Source organism: Hermetia illucens, chromosome 2, assembly GCF_905115235.1.
Source record: "Hermetia illucens chromosome 2, iHerIll2.2.curated.20191125, whole genome shotgun sequence".
Classification (NCBI taxonomy): Eukaryota; Metazoa; Arthropoda; class Insecta; order Diptera; family Stratiomyidae; genus Hermetia; species Hermetia illucens.
In genome coordinates this window covers 160,455,572-160,473,176 of record NC_051850.1, presented here as the reverse complement: position 1 = coordinate 160,473,176, position 17,605 = coordinate 160,455,572, and the positions used below count along the sequence as shown (strand labels likewise).

The 17,605-nt window shown below is 44.7% G+C and overlaps 3 protein-coding genes across 3 annotated transcripts in view; 2 read left to right on the top strand and 1 right to left on the bottom strand.

Annotated features, from left to right (window-relative positions):
* The first annotated feature begins 516 nt into the window (after positions 1 to 516).
* On the top strand, positions 517 to 1,138 carry LOC119648002 (odorant receptor 49b-like). The gene is made up of 3 exons (XM_038049387.1): positions 517 to 711; positions 780 to 935; positions 993 to 1,138. Exons 1-3 carry the CDS (start codon positions 628 to 630, stop codon positions 1,047 to 1,049), a joined length of 297 nt encoding a protein of 98 aa, XP_037905315.1. The 5' UTR covers positions 517 to 627; the 3' UTR covers positions 1,050 to 1,138.
* Positions 1,139 to 10,138: 9,000 nt separating this feature from the next.
* Positions 10,139 to 12,493, top strand: LOC119648604. Its single transcript, XM_038050373.1, has one exon. The coding sequence runs from the start codon at positions 10,139 to 10,141 to the stop codon at positions 12,491 to 12,493; it is 2,355 nt and encodes a 784-aa protein (XP_037906301.1).
* Positions 12,494 to 16,148: 3,655 nt separating this feature from the next.
* LOC119648001 (putative odorant receptor 92a) overlaps positions 16,149 to 17,605 on the bottom strand; it is a 76,310-nt gene continuing 74,853 nt past the window's right edge. Inside the window, exons 4-5 of the mRNA XM_038049386.1 lie at positions 16,598 to 16,753; positions 16,149 to 16,535 (exon numbers count right to left, since the gene is read on the bottom strand). Of these exons, the coding sequence (XP_037905314.1) occupies positions 16,479 to 16,535; positions 16,598 to 16,753 (213 nt within the window). The 3' untranslated portion in view covers positions 16,149 to 16,478. The remainder of the gene's footprint in view (positions 16,536 to 16,597; positions 16,754 to 17,605) is intronic.

Genomic DNA, 17,605 nt, shown 5'->3' with positions numbered 1-17,605 from the left:
ATAGGAGGACCAGACGATCCTCCTAGTTGGCCGAGAACTACTTAGAGGGAAGAGCTATCCTAGAAACTTAAAATTTGGCGAAATTGACCGTGAAGGTCCGCTCGCAAAGACTGAAGCTCCACCAAAGTGCTTGGTCGACACGTTCTTGCACGCCTCTGTGCTAGCCAGGCTGGGGAATGTGGGATGGTCCTTTAAGCGCTTTGATCCCCCACGCATCGGTATAGACACGTTAATTTTGCATTAATAACACGTGAGGGATCAGAGCGCTCAAAGGACCCCCCTCCCCCACATTCCCGAGCCTGGCTAGCATAGAGGCGTGCAAGAACGTGGCGACCCAGCATTTTGATGGAGCTTCAGGCTTTGCGGGCGGACCTTCACGGTCAATTTCGCCAACTTTTTAGGTTTCTGGGATAGCTCTTCTCTCTAGGCCGTTCTCGGCCAACTAGGATGATCGTTTGGTCCTTCTATTTCCCATAAGTTTATTACAATTTCTATTTTGAATTTTCAAGTTTAAGGAACCGCATCGAGCGCATCTTCAGCTACCAATTATTGATTCAGTTCTTCACTTCATTGTTGATCTTTGCGTTAACTGGATTTCAAGCCACAACGGCCAGACTCTCCGATGGGATGATCATTTTATACATGTACTTAGGGTGCATCTTCTCGGAGTTGTTTATTTATTGCTTCTTCGCCAATCAGGTTATGGATCAGGTAAGTTACTATTCCCAAAAAGTATAAAAGCCATCTACAACTCAAAAGGTTGATCCTACTCTTTTCAGAATCAGTTGCTGGCCATAACAGGATACGACTCTTCTTGGTATACTTTTGGCACAAAGTATACAAACGATTTGATATTCTTCTTGCTGAGGGCGCAAAAGCCAGTAACTTTCAGCGTAGGAGGCTTCTTTGATTTATCCTTAAATACATTCACGGGGGTAGTTCTGATTTTATTAGCATTAGCTACAGGAATAAAGGATTCTGCTTCATTTCAGATTCTCGGAAAATCGTACTCCTTCATTGCATTGTTGAGACAAGTTTACTCCGAGTAACGTTTCACAATTCAATCAACTTTTAATATTGGAAGGAATGACTTTTTTTAATAGCAAACACTTTTTATTGTAGTTTTATTTCCACCATTGAACGGGTTCAATTTTACCACTCACTTATTGTAATTCTGTTATAATAAAAGAGCTTAACGTTATTGCTGTTATAGCGGTTACATTATTGTTGCACTTAGCATAGTCAAATAAATCAAACTTTATACAAAAGTTATATAAAAGTCGCAATTAATTAAATGCTTTTCATGTGGAAATTCAAATCGTAAAATGGAGCTTATAATAATGTGGCGACCACTTCAGCAGGTTCGCGTAGGAAGCGGATGAAATGGACTGAAGAAATGAACCTCTTCATCATCCGCTCCTACTACGAAATAACGGCGGGGGCGGGTATAACATCTTACCGCCTCTTGTTGCACCAGAGATTCGTCGAGCGTTTCCCGCAATTCGCGCACGTGACTGTGCAGCGAATCGTAGACCAGTACCGCTTTATTACTCGCAGCGACACAATCCCAGCCACCATCAGGGAGCGTGTTCGACTTGAAGTCATCGGGGAAACTGGTGACCGAGAGTCGATGGGGGCAGAGGCGGCGGCATCAACAACACCACGCCGCACTGCAGGCAACAGGTTCAGTACTCGCCGAAGCACTCTTCTCCACCGTCCAGCTGAGGTTTCCGCTGAAGTTCGGGACGAATTCCAAAGAGCGTGTATAGAATTCTCGGATATGGATCCTTTGCATAGACCAGGTATTCCCAGGCTCTATGCATCTCCAGCAACTCCGGGAATTCTATCTCAAATCAATGATGAGATTGCGTCTCGACTGTGTGCTGATATGTCGCTGCTGCAACTACAATCACTTGTGTATTGTGGTGCAGTTGCGGCTATCAGATTGCACGGTCAGAAGATTCGCTTTCGCGTTATTGGTTTGAGTGACAAAAGAGATCCACCATGGAAAATTCGTCTGGAACGTCGGCGGGACTCACTAAGGCAAGACATTGCTAGACTGATTCAGATCAGCACTGGCAATGCCAGCCGACGGGTGAGAAATAAAGTGGAGAGGGTTTACCGGAACTATGCCATCCCCTGTGAGACACCCGTAGTTGAAATTCTGGACACACTAAAACAGAAACTTTCTGTCATATGCAGTCGGTTACGACGGTATGGCGAAAGTTATTCCAGACGTGTCCAGAATGCAACATACGCGAGGAACCAGCGGAGCTTTTTCAGATCTCTCAACGAATCCCAACAGAGCGTCCAGACAGTGCAGTTTTCGGTAACGGAAGCGAAAGAATACTGGGGTGGACTTTGGGGTTACCCGCCCAGCATGCTGAGCATGCTGAGTGGATCACCGCCGAAGGCACCCGTCATGCCAATACACCTGGCATGGATTTCGCGGATGTTACCGAAGAGGAAGTTCGACGAGCCATAAACATCTCGAAGAACTGGAGGGGCCCAGGTCTGGATTGGGTGCAGAATTTCTTGTATAAGAAATTTACCAGCGTACACAGTCGGTTGGCACGCAGTATAAATGAGGTCATGAGTCGGCCGGAGGAATTTCCACCTTTCCTCACTGCGGGAATTACCTACCTTATCCCTAAGAAGGACACGGTGCAGGACCCCGCAGACACAAGACCGATCACTTGCTTACCAACCCTCTACAAATTCATCACGTCCATTATTAGTGGAAGAATCAATGCGCACCTCGAGACTAACAACATTCTGTCCGAGGAGCAGAAGGGCTGCCGAGTTGGGTCAAGGGGTTGCAAAGAGCAACTCATTATCGACTCGGTAGTTGTAGGACAAGCAACTAGAGGCCAAAGAAACCTCTTCAGTTGCTATATCGATTATGCCAAGGCTTTTGATAGCGTTCCGCATACCTGGCTAATCGACATCCTACATCTGTATCGCATTGATCCGAATAAAGTTTTTGGCGACAGTCATGGAAGGGTGGCATACCACCTTGTCAGTCCGTACATCTGAGGGTGCTAATACCTCAGAGCCCATCCGTATTCGGAGGGGCATCTTCCAGGGGGATTCATTGAGTCCTCTTTGGTTTTGTATGGCACTGAACCCCCTTTCATGGCTACTGAATGATGCTAGAGGACATGGTTTTGCAATAAAATATGGCCTACGTGCTAAGTGCGAACTGACACACTTGATGTACCTAGATGACATCAAGCTGTATGCTGGTACTGACAACCATCTTAGAAGTCTGTTGCGAATAATTGACATGTTCAGCCGTGATATTCGGATGGAGTTTGGATTAGACAAATGTCGAATCCAAGCCATTCGCAAAGGTCATCACGAGCCGCATGCCGGACATAGCGTTAGTGACCTCCACATCGAAGCTATGACCGAGACAGACTTCTACAAGTACCTAGGAATTCTGCAAGGAACCCATGCTCGAGTTGGTGATCTGAAGGAAGCTCTGCTGTCCGAATTCCTGCGACGTGTAAAGCTGGTGCTGAAATTGCATCTCTCGGGGAAGAATAAAATAAGCGCGTTGAATGTATTCCCTATCTCTTCACTGGCTTATGCATTCGGAATATTGCCGTGGACGAAGACCGACCTGGAAAACGTCCAGCGGCGGATGCGGACAACTATGTCCAAATTCCGAATGCATCACCCAAAGTCTGCCGTGGAGCGGATGAACCTGCCTCGTGACATCGGAGGTAGAGGCGTGGTTGACGTGGCAGCACAACATCATCGCCAAGTCGACTCGCTGCGCGCTTATTTTTACAGCAAGGAGCAGGCGAGTCCCTTGCATGCGGCTGTCTGTAAGGCAGACTGTGGACTGACTCCACTTAACTTGAAGGATCGATCCTTCAATCCTCTGAGTGGGGTGAAGTCGGACCAAGAGCGGATCGATGAATGGAAGTCGAAGGCAATGCACGGTAAACACGTGAATTGTCTTTGGCAGCCATTTGTCGATTTGCATCTGTCGAACAGATGGCTGTGTGCTGGGGAGCTCTTTGCTGAGACGGAGGGGTTTATGTGTGCCATTCAGGATGGCGTGGTCGCCACCCGAGCTTATAAAAAGCTCATCATGAAAGAACGGGTGGAGAACGACCAGTGCAGAATGTGTGGTTCGGCGTTAGAGACGTTGGACCATCTCATTTCTGGCTGTACTGTTATGGCACCGGTGCAATACATCGCCAGGCATAATGCTGTATGTAAGGTTATCCATCAAAACCTTGCATATAAGCATGGGCTGATCACGGGGACATGCCCGGTTTACCGATATGAGCCGCAAGCAGTACTTGATAGTTCTACTTACAGCATGTATTGGGACCGGCAAGCTCTGACTGATCGCCATACAGCACACAACAAGCCTGACGTACTGTTAGTTGACAAGACGGGTCGCTCCGCGTATATTATTGATGTTGCTATCCCCCATAATAGCAACATTGAACGGAAATACGTGGAGAAGAAGGTGAACTATGAGCCATTGGCTCGGGAAATCAAAGAAATTTGGCGTCTCGAGCGGGTGGTTGTATCATAGTTCCCATAATATTGTCAGCTACAGGTATTGTACCTAAATCCCTAACGGCTTCCCTTGGTGTCCTGGGCCTTTCGCACAGTCTGGTTCAAACCATGCAGAAGTACACCATTCTGCATACGTGCTCGATGTTGCGGGGGGTACTCGACGGATTCTCCCATTGACCTACCACCGGCCACCACCACCAGTGCCCCTTTAGTTTTTAAGTAGGTAGGATCGTCCGAGCCTAAATGCTTGGCACTTAGTGCTAGTATTAGGTAAAATCCGGCATCTGCCGAGATTGTGATAACTCGGAAATAATAATCGTTGGCGCAACAATCCATGTTGGATCAGGGCCTTGAAGTGTATTAGAGCACTTCATTCAAGACCGTAACGGTACACTAGGAGACAATGTGGTCAGCATTGCGCTCGCCCGAGATTATTACCCTGATTTGACTCAGGTACTCATTCACAGCTGAGTCGACTGGTATCCGACGTCAAATCACGATACAAATTCCACTGCCACCAGTGAGATTTGAACCGCGACCTTCCGTACGACAGCCTTGCGCTCTAACCACTCAGCTATCCGGACACAAAATGGAGCTTATAACCAATTCATTTTGGGAGTTGATTAAAATCTATGAATACTTACTGGATTAAGAGGCTTAGCCTTAATGTGTGGTTTGTAACGTTTAACTTTTTGGTTGGCCTGTGTTTCAAGGAAATGAAAAGATTGTTTTTTGATTAGGGGCAACTCTATTGTATTTATTGCAGATATCGATATTTCAGCAATTAATTGTTCTCTGCTTCAGTGATTACAATTTACACGGTCATTTAACATCCTAGAAAGTCTGGAACTCTCCAGACTACCTGACTACGGGTAGAAATGAATCGTGCTGATATAATAGTGAGTTTCACCAGCCATCATCAAATCATTCGACTTTTTTAATGGCATCAGGGTAACCCTCTGAGACGGCAATGCTGACACCATATTTGAGAGCGTGGGCTACCAAAATAGAGAAGTTTACAGCCATTTTTACCTCGTTTGTATTCTATGTCGCAGCTTTTGGCACAACACCAACGAGTGTCTTGTGAAGCAAAAACATCAGTGCGCCTTTTCCAAAGGGTTCCTGTGAGTTACACTCAATTTTTTCTGTCACATAATTGATATCTAGTGATTAAAACAAACCATAAAACAATAACGCTTAATTTCAGTCAGCAAGTCGAAAAAGCGAATCCGAGGCAGTTGCGACAGTTAGATTTTATCGGAAAATTAGATTTTATCGGACTATTGTCTGAATGTGGTTAGACAGGCTGGTAATGGAAATGTAACTGCTGCTGTTTTGTCTTCAATTGGTGCCATTGCAGTGCTCGTTGCTGTAGCCTCCGAAGAACTTCTTCCAGGTATGAAATACTTCAACAACTACAACGATCTAATGCAACATCTGTTCTGAAGAAAATTTGAATTGACACCTTTGATATCCGTCTTTGACCTTCTGCCGCCCTAGCCATCGCTTCGATTAAGGTGCCACCGTTTTGGAGTCTGAACTCAGAGGTTTAGTTTCTCCAGTTGGAGGCGCAGTTCGCGCGCGGCGGACTTCACAACAGGCACTACTAAATTTGGTCATGTTTCGACGCGCTGAGCGGCTCCTCCTCCTTGAGTAGGGTTTGGTCTGAGCCATTGAAGTCCTTATGCTTTAGCGACTGCGGGGGCACGGAGTCCATACTAGCGTGTGCGAATTGCGGTTCTTTCGATGTGTTGGCCGCAACTGTGGATAAAGTCCACGATGTGCACGCGTGCCAAGTGATCGTGAAGGAGTCGGGTTAGGCCACTAACGTGGCGGAATTGAGGAGGAAAATAGCCAATGTCGCCACACTTACGGCGGTGATGAATGCTTTGCGTTCGTGAGAGCGGTGGGCTGTCCCCCACTTAATATAAGCGTAAGGGCAGCCAGCCGTGCGTCGCGGTCCGCATCGAACTCAGGCATGCGCTAGTAGTACCGTAGGTTTGCGGATCAAGCTACGAAATGTACCAACCTTTGCACTTTCATCAGGACTCCGAAAAGCTAAGTTCGGTCTTCCTATCATTTTTGAAGACGTTGTCGATCCACAGCCTACAGCCTATAGCCTACACAATGACGAAATCTATGAGCGATACCATGACCGTCCGGTTGTGGATAAAATCCGGCTCAATAGGTTACGGTGGGCGGGTCACTTAATCCGTATGGATGAAGATGATCCCACCCGGAAAGTCTATAAGGGCAATATCTATGGTAGGAAAAGAAGACGAGGCAGACCCTGCCTAAGATGGAGCGATGGCGTGGGCCAGGACGCCAGACAGCTTTTAGGGATATCGAATTGGTGGACCTCGGCGCAAAACCGGGATGTCTGGAGTTCCTTATTAAGGCAGGCCTAGACCGGATACCGGTTGTTGCGCCGTTGATGATGATGATGATGATGATGATGTTGTCGATCCACCCATCTGCGTACGTCTCCATAAATATCGCAACATTACTAGCGAATGTAGTCTCTCTCAGCCAACGTACCATGATGTTCAGCACACCAGTCTTCTCAAACGTGCGTCCTCTACCATCCCAAAAGCTCGCTGTTTCGCGGAAAGCGTTTAAACAACTACTTAAGCATTCCCATTCAAAGACTTTGTGCATTATTTGGCAAACTGTCGTCCTTTTTAACCTTGGATCTCGCCAAGGCCTCCCGAAGATATTCCAATGACAGCAATTTGCACACCTTGCCGAATTTTCAAGTTTACACGGATGAATTTTGTCCTGTTCAATGTGACGTGAAGTTTCCAGAGATTCATCCACTTTTTTTCTGCGAAACTTGAGCTTCCGTTTCGCCTACTTGGATGGCACTTTTCCTCCGAGTCTGAACGTTTGGTACATCTGGGGTGTATTAAAAAATACGCCTCCTTGAAAATGGCCTAATTCTCAACGTTGCCAAATGCAAATTTGTCCGGCGGCAAGTGAAATTTCCAGGTTATTCCATCCCCCTGACGGCATACAACCTGAGCCAGACAAGGTACAAGCGATCGAGAGCTTCCCGCTGCCAAAGACGGTTAAAGATCTTAGAAGGTTCTTAGGCATGATAAACTTCTACCATCGTTTGCTGCCCAAAGCCGCTCACTACCAGGAATTACTTAACGGAAGGCGTGTGTAGTTCAAGGACCAAGTATTCCCGAATGGTTGTGGTCTCCAGAAAACGTCCAAGCGCCTGAAACTATCAAGCAACAGCTGTTCTTCACCCAAGGGTGAATCCAAGATGGCAACCGTTGGGTCATTGAATCTCAAGCAACAGAGTTACAGTACCTGAAATCATAAATTATTAACCGCATATTTGAGTATTAAGTACTTCCGATATTCACCTTGTTCACGGACCGTAAGACTTTGACTTTTGCAGAAGCTCGAAAAAGCGTCCTCTCGCCAACCTCGCCACCTAGCCTACATTAGCCACTTCCCATCGGACGTTCAACATGTGTCCGATAAAGACAACTTAGTCGCTTTGTCCCAGATCTCCGAGATCAACATACTAGCCGCAGTTGGTTTTTTTTGCAATCGTTGTGACCCAGAAAGATGACGCAGTTCTTGAGAGCCCATCTTCGGTTTACATTCTGCTATTTATTGCGGAATTTCTGACAAGGGAGCCATGATATATATTCCGGGCGTTTTTCGTAAGGAAGTATTTCTCTCGATGCATGATCTTGGCATTTGGACAACGAATCGCCTAGCCTCCAGTAAGTATTCTTGGCCGACCATGAACAAGGACGTGAACCCTTGGGCCAAAGAGTACATCGCATGCCAAAAGTGTGAAGTGACTAGACATGTCAGGAAAGAATTAGATGCATTTCCTAGTTCGACAAGGCGTTTTCACATTATATACCTCAACATTATAGGCCCTTTGCGAGACCCGTACGACAACAAGCATCACGATCATTGATCGATTTGTGCGGTGATCGGAGGTAATACCCCGTTAGGACAAAACAACACAGTCATGTTTTGAGACCTTCTGTCGAGAGTGGATACCGCGTTTTGGTGTTCCTGCCATCATCATCACAGATCAGAGAATGCAGTTTGAATCTACTCTCCTCTCAGAGCTTGGAAAGCTCCTTTGATTCAAACGTTAACATATAACTGATATCATCCTTATCAGAGGACTTAAGTGGTTCTCACAATTTTAAACGTTTTTATGAAAATATAAGGGAACTACGGACCAACTGTCGAGTTTCAAACTTTATGCCTTAGCATTCAAACATCACGTCGTCTGTATTTCCGAAACCTGGTTGAATAGGAGGTCAAAGGGTAGTACAGGTCCCAGGCGACACGTGGATTGGTACCCACGATGGAGCATAAAACCTGAGAAACGCCTACTGAACCGGAGACTTGGGTTCTTAGCAAGAAAAGTCGCAAACTCTTGGCCGCGTTCGAGAGAAGAATCCTCCGAAGGATTTTTGACCCCCTACATGAGGATGGAGATTCCGCAGCCTACATAATGACGAAATCTATGAGCGATACCATGACCGTCAGATTGTGGATAAGATCCAGCTCAATAGGTTACGGTGGGCGGGTCACATAATCCGTATGGATGAGGATGATCCCACCTGAAAAGTCTGTAAAGGTAAGGTATCTATGGTAAAAAAAAAGAAGATAAGCCGGACCCTGGCTGAGATGAAGTGATAGCGTAGGCAGGACGCCAGACAGTTTTTAGGGATATCGAATTGGTGGACGTCGGCGCAAAACCGGGATATCTGGAGTTTCTCATTAAGGCAGGCCTAGACCGGCTCCCGGTTGTTGCTCTGTTAATGATGATGATGGCTGGATAACATGATTTTAGAGACCGAGCTCCGAGCAATCTCGCGGAGGTGCCGTAATATCTGTGGTACGTAGAGTATAATTAGAGCGACGCTCATTAAGTATGGGGAAACCCCCAGACAATCACATCTGGTCATTGCGGGGCAGCCCCCGGGGGGAAAACCCTGAGTAAGTAGGTCACGCAAGTACAGCATGTACCTAGCAGTAGATGCGAGCGCGTGGGGGTAATTAGATTTAGGATATAAATAGAATGCATTGTAATTAAAACATCAATAGCTATTCACACCATCATCCTGTACGTACGTAATACTTTAAGCGCGTTAAATCAATAAAATACTTTTAGTTTAACCAAACTATCATTCTTTTAATACTATCTCCTGGACCCATAAACCCTATATGGGGGCTCGTCCTAAGGTAGTAAATTAGAAGTTTGATTAATATTCGCGTTGATTGGTGCACAAATCTTCGCGAATACCGTAATCTCTCCTTGGTGGAGCATTTCTCCTAAGTGGAGCCGTCATATCTCCTTAGTGGAGCAATAAATCTCCTTGACGTGGAGACCTCCTTCGTGGAGCAGCAAGTGAATACTCGCGAGTTGTATAAAAGTTAAATAATAGTGTTTGTTTAATAGCCAATATACGTGAAAATAGATGTGTTTATCGTGCTAAAAGTGGTTTCTGTGAGTGCGAAAAAATTAAAAATCACGATTGAAAATCAAAAGAAATCGGTAATCGCCCCGTCGCGCTTCCAGCCTCCAAGAAGCACCAAGACAACAACAATGACACATCAACAGCTTCTTCAGCAGGAGCAACAGCGTCGTGAAGAAGCCGAGCGACAAGCTAACGAGCTCTCATCCGCCTTAGCCGAACTTAGACAGCAATTTCAAGCGATGCAGGCAGAACGCAGCAACGAGGCTCAAAGCAATCGAGAATTTTTGGCTCGAGTGCAGCATGAACGCGAATCATGGATAAACGAGCGGCGTCTGCTGTTGGATAAACTCGCGGCAGAGCAGGCTACAGCGGCAGCAGCGACGGCAGCAGCAGAACGAGCAGCGGCGGCAGCAGCCGCAGCAGCAGCGTCGGCTGTGACAGAGCAGGCGGCGGCAGCAACAACAGCAGCAGCAACGGCCGGAACAGAGCAAGGGACGGGCGGAGCCTCAACTCCAACACAGGATCAATCGAATTCTATGGTCACAGCTGAAGCTACTCATAGAAATTCTATTGGCGTCCTCACGGCGAACAACAATCAGGAAAATCGCCATGATTCCAACGGTTCTGGATTTTCACCGGTCGCAGACAACCAGGCGATGTATTCGCAGCTTAATCGAACACCAACAGGCAGCATATCTGACGCAGGAACAATATTATCCGATTTGCAGCAAGTCCTTAGGCGCGTACCACTGTCAGTCTCTATGGAACAACTGCAGAAATACAGTGCTGATTCTCCAACCCAGCCAGTTCGGGCGTGGATCGTTAGAGTCGACGAAGATGCTACAATTCATGCTTGGTCTCCCGTAGAGAAGTTCATAGCGGCAAAAAGAGCACTAATAGGTACCGCTCGGAAATGGCTCGATGGTCAAAAAGGCATAATATCATGGGAAGAGTTGAAAACACGTATGATAGAATCCTTTGGAAAACGTGTCAAATCTTCAGACATACATGAAGCTCTAAGCAAGCGGAAGAGAAGAAGAGATGAGACTATTTTGGCTTACGTTCAAGAGATGGAACTACTAGCATCTCAGGCTAACTTGGACGAAGACGAGATAAGGCAATACATCGTCAATGGTGTAACGAATGACCAATCTATTAAATTAACACTTATTGGTGCTTCATCTCGCCTGCGATTCATGGAACTACTTGAGTCTCATGAAAAAATGAAAGCTCGGGAGTCGGAGGAGCATAATCAACGTCGGCACCACCATAGACAAGGTACAAAGCGCTGTTATAACTGCAACAAGTACGGGCACCTCCGAAAAGGCTGTACCGAGGCAACTTTAGAAGCAACCCGACCAGGTCTAGGACAATCAGGAGTCCAGGAACGACCTTCTAATTTCAAGGAAGGCCTAAAGGCCAATTCTCGAAACTTCGTCCAGTACAAAGGAAAAACACAAAACAATTCTGCACCTAAAATCAACCACATTCAATACAAAAGTGGTAATCGCAATCGGATTACAGCATACATTGGAGGAGTTATCGAGAATTGCCAAGTCGACAGTGGCGCAGATCGCAATGTAATGAAAGAGGATTTTTACAAACGCATCGAAGATCGTTTCCCATTGAACGGCGAACAAGGAACACTCAGCGGAGCTGGTGGCCTTATCTGGACATTGGGAAATGTAAGGATACCAACGGTGATCAATGGCACGGAGTACATACTAAAATATACCGTAGTGCCAGAAGAAAATTTACCATCAAGAATTCTCTTAGGTGATCCTATACTCGACGTTGCCAGGGTTTTTCTCAGTAAGGAAGGACCACAAATAGAACCAATCATCGGCAACGACTTCGTACAACTTATTGAGGAAGAGATAAGCGAAGCTAAAGATGGGGTCCGTCAAGCAATTATCAAGGTACCAGAGGCAAGGAGGGAGCAAATTAGGCAGTTATTAGAAAATTATTCCGCAAATATGCCTCCTCAAACCTCGGTTAAAATGTCGATTAGGCTAAAGAACACCCAGCCTATTGCATGTCGACCGAGGCGCCTATCTCCAGCCGATGAAGTCGATGTCAAAAAACAACTTGAGGAATGGACGAAAAAAGGCGTAGTAGTTCCTGGAATTTCCGAATATGCGAGTGCTATTGTCGTTGCTTGTCGAAAAGACGGACGCGCCAGGATATGCATCGATTATAAGCCTCTCAACAAAGTCGTCGAACGTGAACAACAACCAATGCGACTTATAGAAGATGCCGTAGACTCAGTTGCGAACTCCGTGGTGCACTCCACGCTGGACCTCCAAGATGGCTTTTTTCATGTAGAAGTATCTGAGGAGAGTCAGAAGTACTTGTCCTTCGTCACTCCATGGGGACAATACATCCCGAAAAGAGCTCCTTTCGGCTTCTGCAATTCACCAGCTGCATTCCAAAGATTCATACTGAATGTTTTTCAAGAACTCATCAATGAAGGCATAATGTAAATCTACGTGGATGACGCCTTTGTGAAAGCTGAAGACGAGGATCAAGCAGTGGAAAGATTGGCACGTGTGTTAGAGGTAGCGCAAAAGAATGGAATTCAATTCAATTGGAAAAAATCTCAGCTTCTACAGCGGAAAGTAGAGTTTCTCGGATACATAGTAGAGAAAGGAACGATGACGCCAGGACCAGCTAAAATGGAAGCCTTGCTAAACTATCCTCAGCCAAGAACAACCAAACAGTTACAACGCCTGCTCGGGCTTACGGGATATTTTAGAAAATTTGTTAAGGGGTATGCAACCATCGCAAAGCCTCTTAGCAATTTGTTACGCAAGGATGCCACCTTCAAATGGGGACCAGAACAGGAGAAAGCCTTCTCGCTATTGAAGCACGTTCTGACGAGCGAACCCCTCCTCCAACTGTACAGGCCAAATCGTGAAACGGAGCTGCATACCGACGCTTCAAAGGATGGCTATGGTGCGATTCTCCTCCAGAAGTGTCCTGAGGACAATGCTTTCCATCCAGTCTACTACATGAGTAGAAAAACTACCCCGACGAAACGCAATTACCATAGTTACGAGCTAGAAACCTTAGCAATAGTGAGAGCATTGGAAAAGTTCCGCATAAACCTGCAAGGTATTAAATTCAAGATAGTAACGGACTGTTCCGCTCTACAAATGACACTGAACAACAAGGAGCTGAAAACGCAAGGTGGATCATGTTCCTTGAGCTATTTGATTTTAAGATAGAACATCGATCAGCTCAAAGGATGCAACACGTCGACGCTCTGAGCAGACAGGATTCAATACTTCTCATACATGATCCCCTGTTGGATAGGATCAAACGAGCACAGCAACACGACGAAAAATTGCAATTAATTCGCAAACTTCTTAACGTAGGGCCATACAAAAATTATACCCTGGACAACGACCTGCTCTACGAAAAGAAAAGCGAAAAATTGCTGTTAGTTGTGCCAAAAGGAATGCGATATGACATCATTCGGCAAGCTCACGACATCGGTCATTTTGGCACAAAAAAGACAATGGAAAAATTGCAAGAAGAATTTGCATTTGAAAATATGAAAAAGCATGTAGATCATTATATTAACAACTGTGTCACCTGCATTTTAGCTTCAAGAAAGAAAGGCAAACAAGAGGAGCTACTCAAACCAATCCCTAAGCAAGAGGCTCCCTTTCACACTTGGCACATAGATCATGTAGGTCCACTACCATCCACGAACAAGAACTACAAATACCTATTTGTGATTGTGGATGCGTTCACAAAATATACATGGATTTTTGCCACAAAAACCAAAGGAACCAAAGAAGCCCTTGGAAAACTTTCCATATTGCAACAACATTTCTGCACTCCGACACGCATCATCGCCGACAGAGCAAAAGGTTTCGATTCCAAGGATTTCGACGAGTTTTGCAAAGAAAACAAGATTGATCTACATCTTATTACAACCGGAATGTCTCGAGGAAATAGCCAAGTTGAACGCGTTATTCAGGTAGCAAACGCCGTATTCTCCAAAGTTTCTCTCGGCCAACCTAACAAATGGTACAAGTTCATAAGGAGAGTTCAACACGCCATAAATGGGACACATCATCGTTCAATAAACGCCACCCCATTTGAGCTTATGTTTGGGGCCAAATTAAGAATGCCTGAAGATATGGAGATCATAAAGTATATAGAAGAGGCCAAACAAGAAAGGTTCATAGATACAAGATCAGAACTCAGAAAAAGGGCAATAGAGCAAATTAAGAAAACACAGGCTGAAAATAGCAAAAACTTCAACAAAAACCGCCGACCACCTACCAAGTATTCAGTCGGAGACATCGCAGCCATCAGAAGAACCCAACGAGGACCAGGTCCAAAAAATTAGCCATCAAGTTCTTAGGACCATACAAACTGGTAAGAGTAAAGGACAGCGATAGGTATGAAGTTGAAAGGATCGGTGAAGTCGAAGGACCAATATTAACAACAACCGGAGCAGACTACATGAAGCCGTGGCGTGGGTTTGCTGATGACCTCAAACCCGATGACGACGAAGAAGATGAAGGCGAACACAGTATCTCAGTAGATCAAGAAATCGCGTGAAATAATTAAAATGTCTTTATAATATCCCTATTATACGACATGTTTATAATATGTAACTCTCAATTATTTACTGTAACTTCTATTTTTGCACTTAGTTCTACTACTATATTTATGATATGTAACTTCCTTTGATACTATAATTCTTGTTTTGATTACTGTATTTTATTTATAAGATGTATTCATGTTTTGCATATCATGTATTTTAATCTCTAATTAACATCTTATTAATCTTGATGGATTCACAGAATTATGTGTATACGTATGTAATCGTTGTAATATGTGTCTGTCGTATGATATGAATGTTTATTGTATTACATCGCCAGGGACTGGCGATATGTCAGGAATGGCCGTGTGGTACGTAGAGTATAATTAGAGCGACGCTCATTAAGTATGGGGAAACCCCCAGACAATCACATCTGGTCATTGCGGGGCAGCCCCCGGGAGGAAAACCCTGAGTAAGTAGGTCACGCAAGTACAGCATGTACCTAGCAGTAGATGCGAGCGCGTGGGGGTAATTAGATTTAGGATATAAATAGAATGCATTGTAATTAAAACATCAGTAGCTATTCACACCATCATCCTGTACGTACGTAATACTTTAAGCGCGTTAAATCAATAAAATACTTTTAGTTTAACCAAACTATCATTCTTTTAATACTATCTCCTGGACCCATAAACCCTATATATCTGTTAAGGGCCTTTTTCGTGCCGAATTCATCTTTTCCTCTTCGTACTCTACATACGATTCCGTCACCATACGAGCCATTCCGCCAAAAGTATGCCGTAAAATAAATAAATAAATAAAACGGGAGCCCAATGGGATGTTATAAAGTTGGCATCGAACGATGCAGGCCCGCGAAGAGTCGTTTTGGCCGTAGGTCTTGCCTTTCGTTTTGCTTGGGTTCCGTGCAGCGGTCCGTAAAGAGTTTGCTGACTGTCCTGCTGAGCTGGGGTACGGAGGAACCTTCGATTCCGTAGGGACCTGGTTCTCGACAGGAAAAACAGCTTTGGAAGGATCAGAGTGTTGCGGGTTCTACGAGAGGCCGTTCCAGATTAAAGCCACCTCCGCAATGTCGTCATATGCAACCGGCGGTCCATGCACTTGGGGAAGTTAAAGTTTGTGCCCACATTCTCGTGATGCACTCCAGAAGTCGCTCCAGCCACCATACGAGGGCCTCTATGTGGTCTTCGAGCGTGGGGAGAAATCGTTTAGTTTTAACGTCGCTGGCAAGCCGAAGTCCTTGGACAGGCTAAAGCCTTTCTTCCAAGAAGCATACAGCACTAGAAAGAATCGAAAGTGGCACGTTCGTTTTGAGGTCAACTAATTGACTGCAGCCGAGTAGCCACGCCATGGATTCTCTTGCCGAAACCATTAGGTTTCAGCTGGGTGGGGAATGCAGTGACGGAGCGATATCCAGTGCAATCTGTCATGGAGCTGGTTGGAAGGAGGAATCGTGTGAAGTAGGCTTTGCGGGCTCGGTTGGTACTTTTGGAAAAATTTCACAATAGGTGTTTCTATCTTTTATGAGTGCAAAACAATTTTTTTTTCCAATACTTTTATTTATGTTAAAGTGATCACAGAGCGTGTGTTGTGCCAATTTAAATTCTATACATATATCTAGACAATGGCTACAATTATGATAAATTATATTTTGTGATGAAAACTATTGAAAGTTCTCCGAAATTTATATCAATAATATGAACTTTGTGATGCTTTTTGAATCTGAGTTATTATACGCGGTTAGACTAATCCAGTTTTCAAATAATCTTGTGCTTAAAAGATATTCAAGTAGTTCATCCCAAATGCCCTGTCAATAAGCAAGTGAATGATTAATTTGCTTCTAGAATATTTCTACTGTACTGTATAACTTGCAGTTGTAACGCCATGGATTATTTGGCATACATTTGACGCAGCACCGCTATTGAAGAATACGATCGGCTTAATATCTGGAATGATTGTAAATAGACTTTTAACTGGCCAAGATTCAGATATTTTATGTAAATCTTACCCCAGTAAAACCGTTCAAGGAAAGATTGAAAAATCCGCCGACCGTGAACGTTAATGGTTGCTGAGCATTGATCATGAAAATTATTAGAATTTTTGAATATCTGCTTTCAAAATCAAACCAGGAGGTATTATATCCAGCAATCACCAGAAGCTTATTCTAAAAAGTATTGAAATAATATCTTTTAAACTTTCTAATAAATAAATTAACAAAACTATTGCATATTTCAAAAGTTGGTGGTAGCCTTCTCTTCTTACTGGAAAAGGGAATCTGCACAAGTATTGAGAAACTCATGTTAAACAGTCAAAAAATAGGCAGTCTAATTGAGCATTCGTTTTCGCTTCCTACCCCTTCTTAGGCATACGGAAAGTAGGCTCATTCAGAAGAGGGAGTAACTTGCCGCCAACCCATAGCTGTGCCTACCTATACCGATTTCTCACTGACAAACGTCACTTCGTCAAGAAAGTTTCAAACCTGATTAATGTTTCTTTTAGGAACTGGCAAACGTGTGTTAAACCCAATTTAAACTTTTTCAGGCAAAACTTTGTCACCCCGTTCACCTCGTGAGGAAACGGGGAAGAATATCTGCAACTTGTCGAAGAAGACCGATTGGAAGACCCTTTCAAATTCGTCCAAAGGCAGGAAAATAAGACATAGGGTGAGCATCAAAAGGATGATTGCCCGCCTCCTCAGTGCCATGTGTCAATACCTCCTCTGTTCCCGATGCTTTACCAAACTTCATAAATGAGTAAGTTTTTCTGATCACGGTATACAACATTAATGTGCCGAAGCTACTAAAATCGTTCCAAAATATGAGCCCGGAAGTCGCTCATCAAGGAACCCTATGCTTAACAGCACTACAAGGACTCCTTTATCCCTTAGGACCCTGTCCATAATTATCCGTGGCTTTCAGGAGGGAAAAAGAGAAAGCAATTCTAACGGAACTTTTCTTAGAGAAGGAGGAAAAAGTTGAATTGAAAACTAGCGAAAGGGGTATGCGAGTTAGATGGG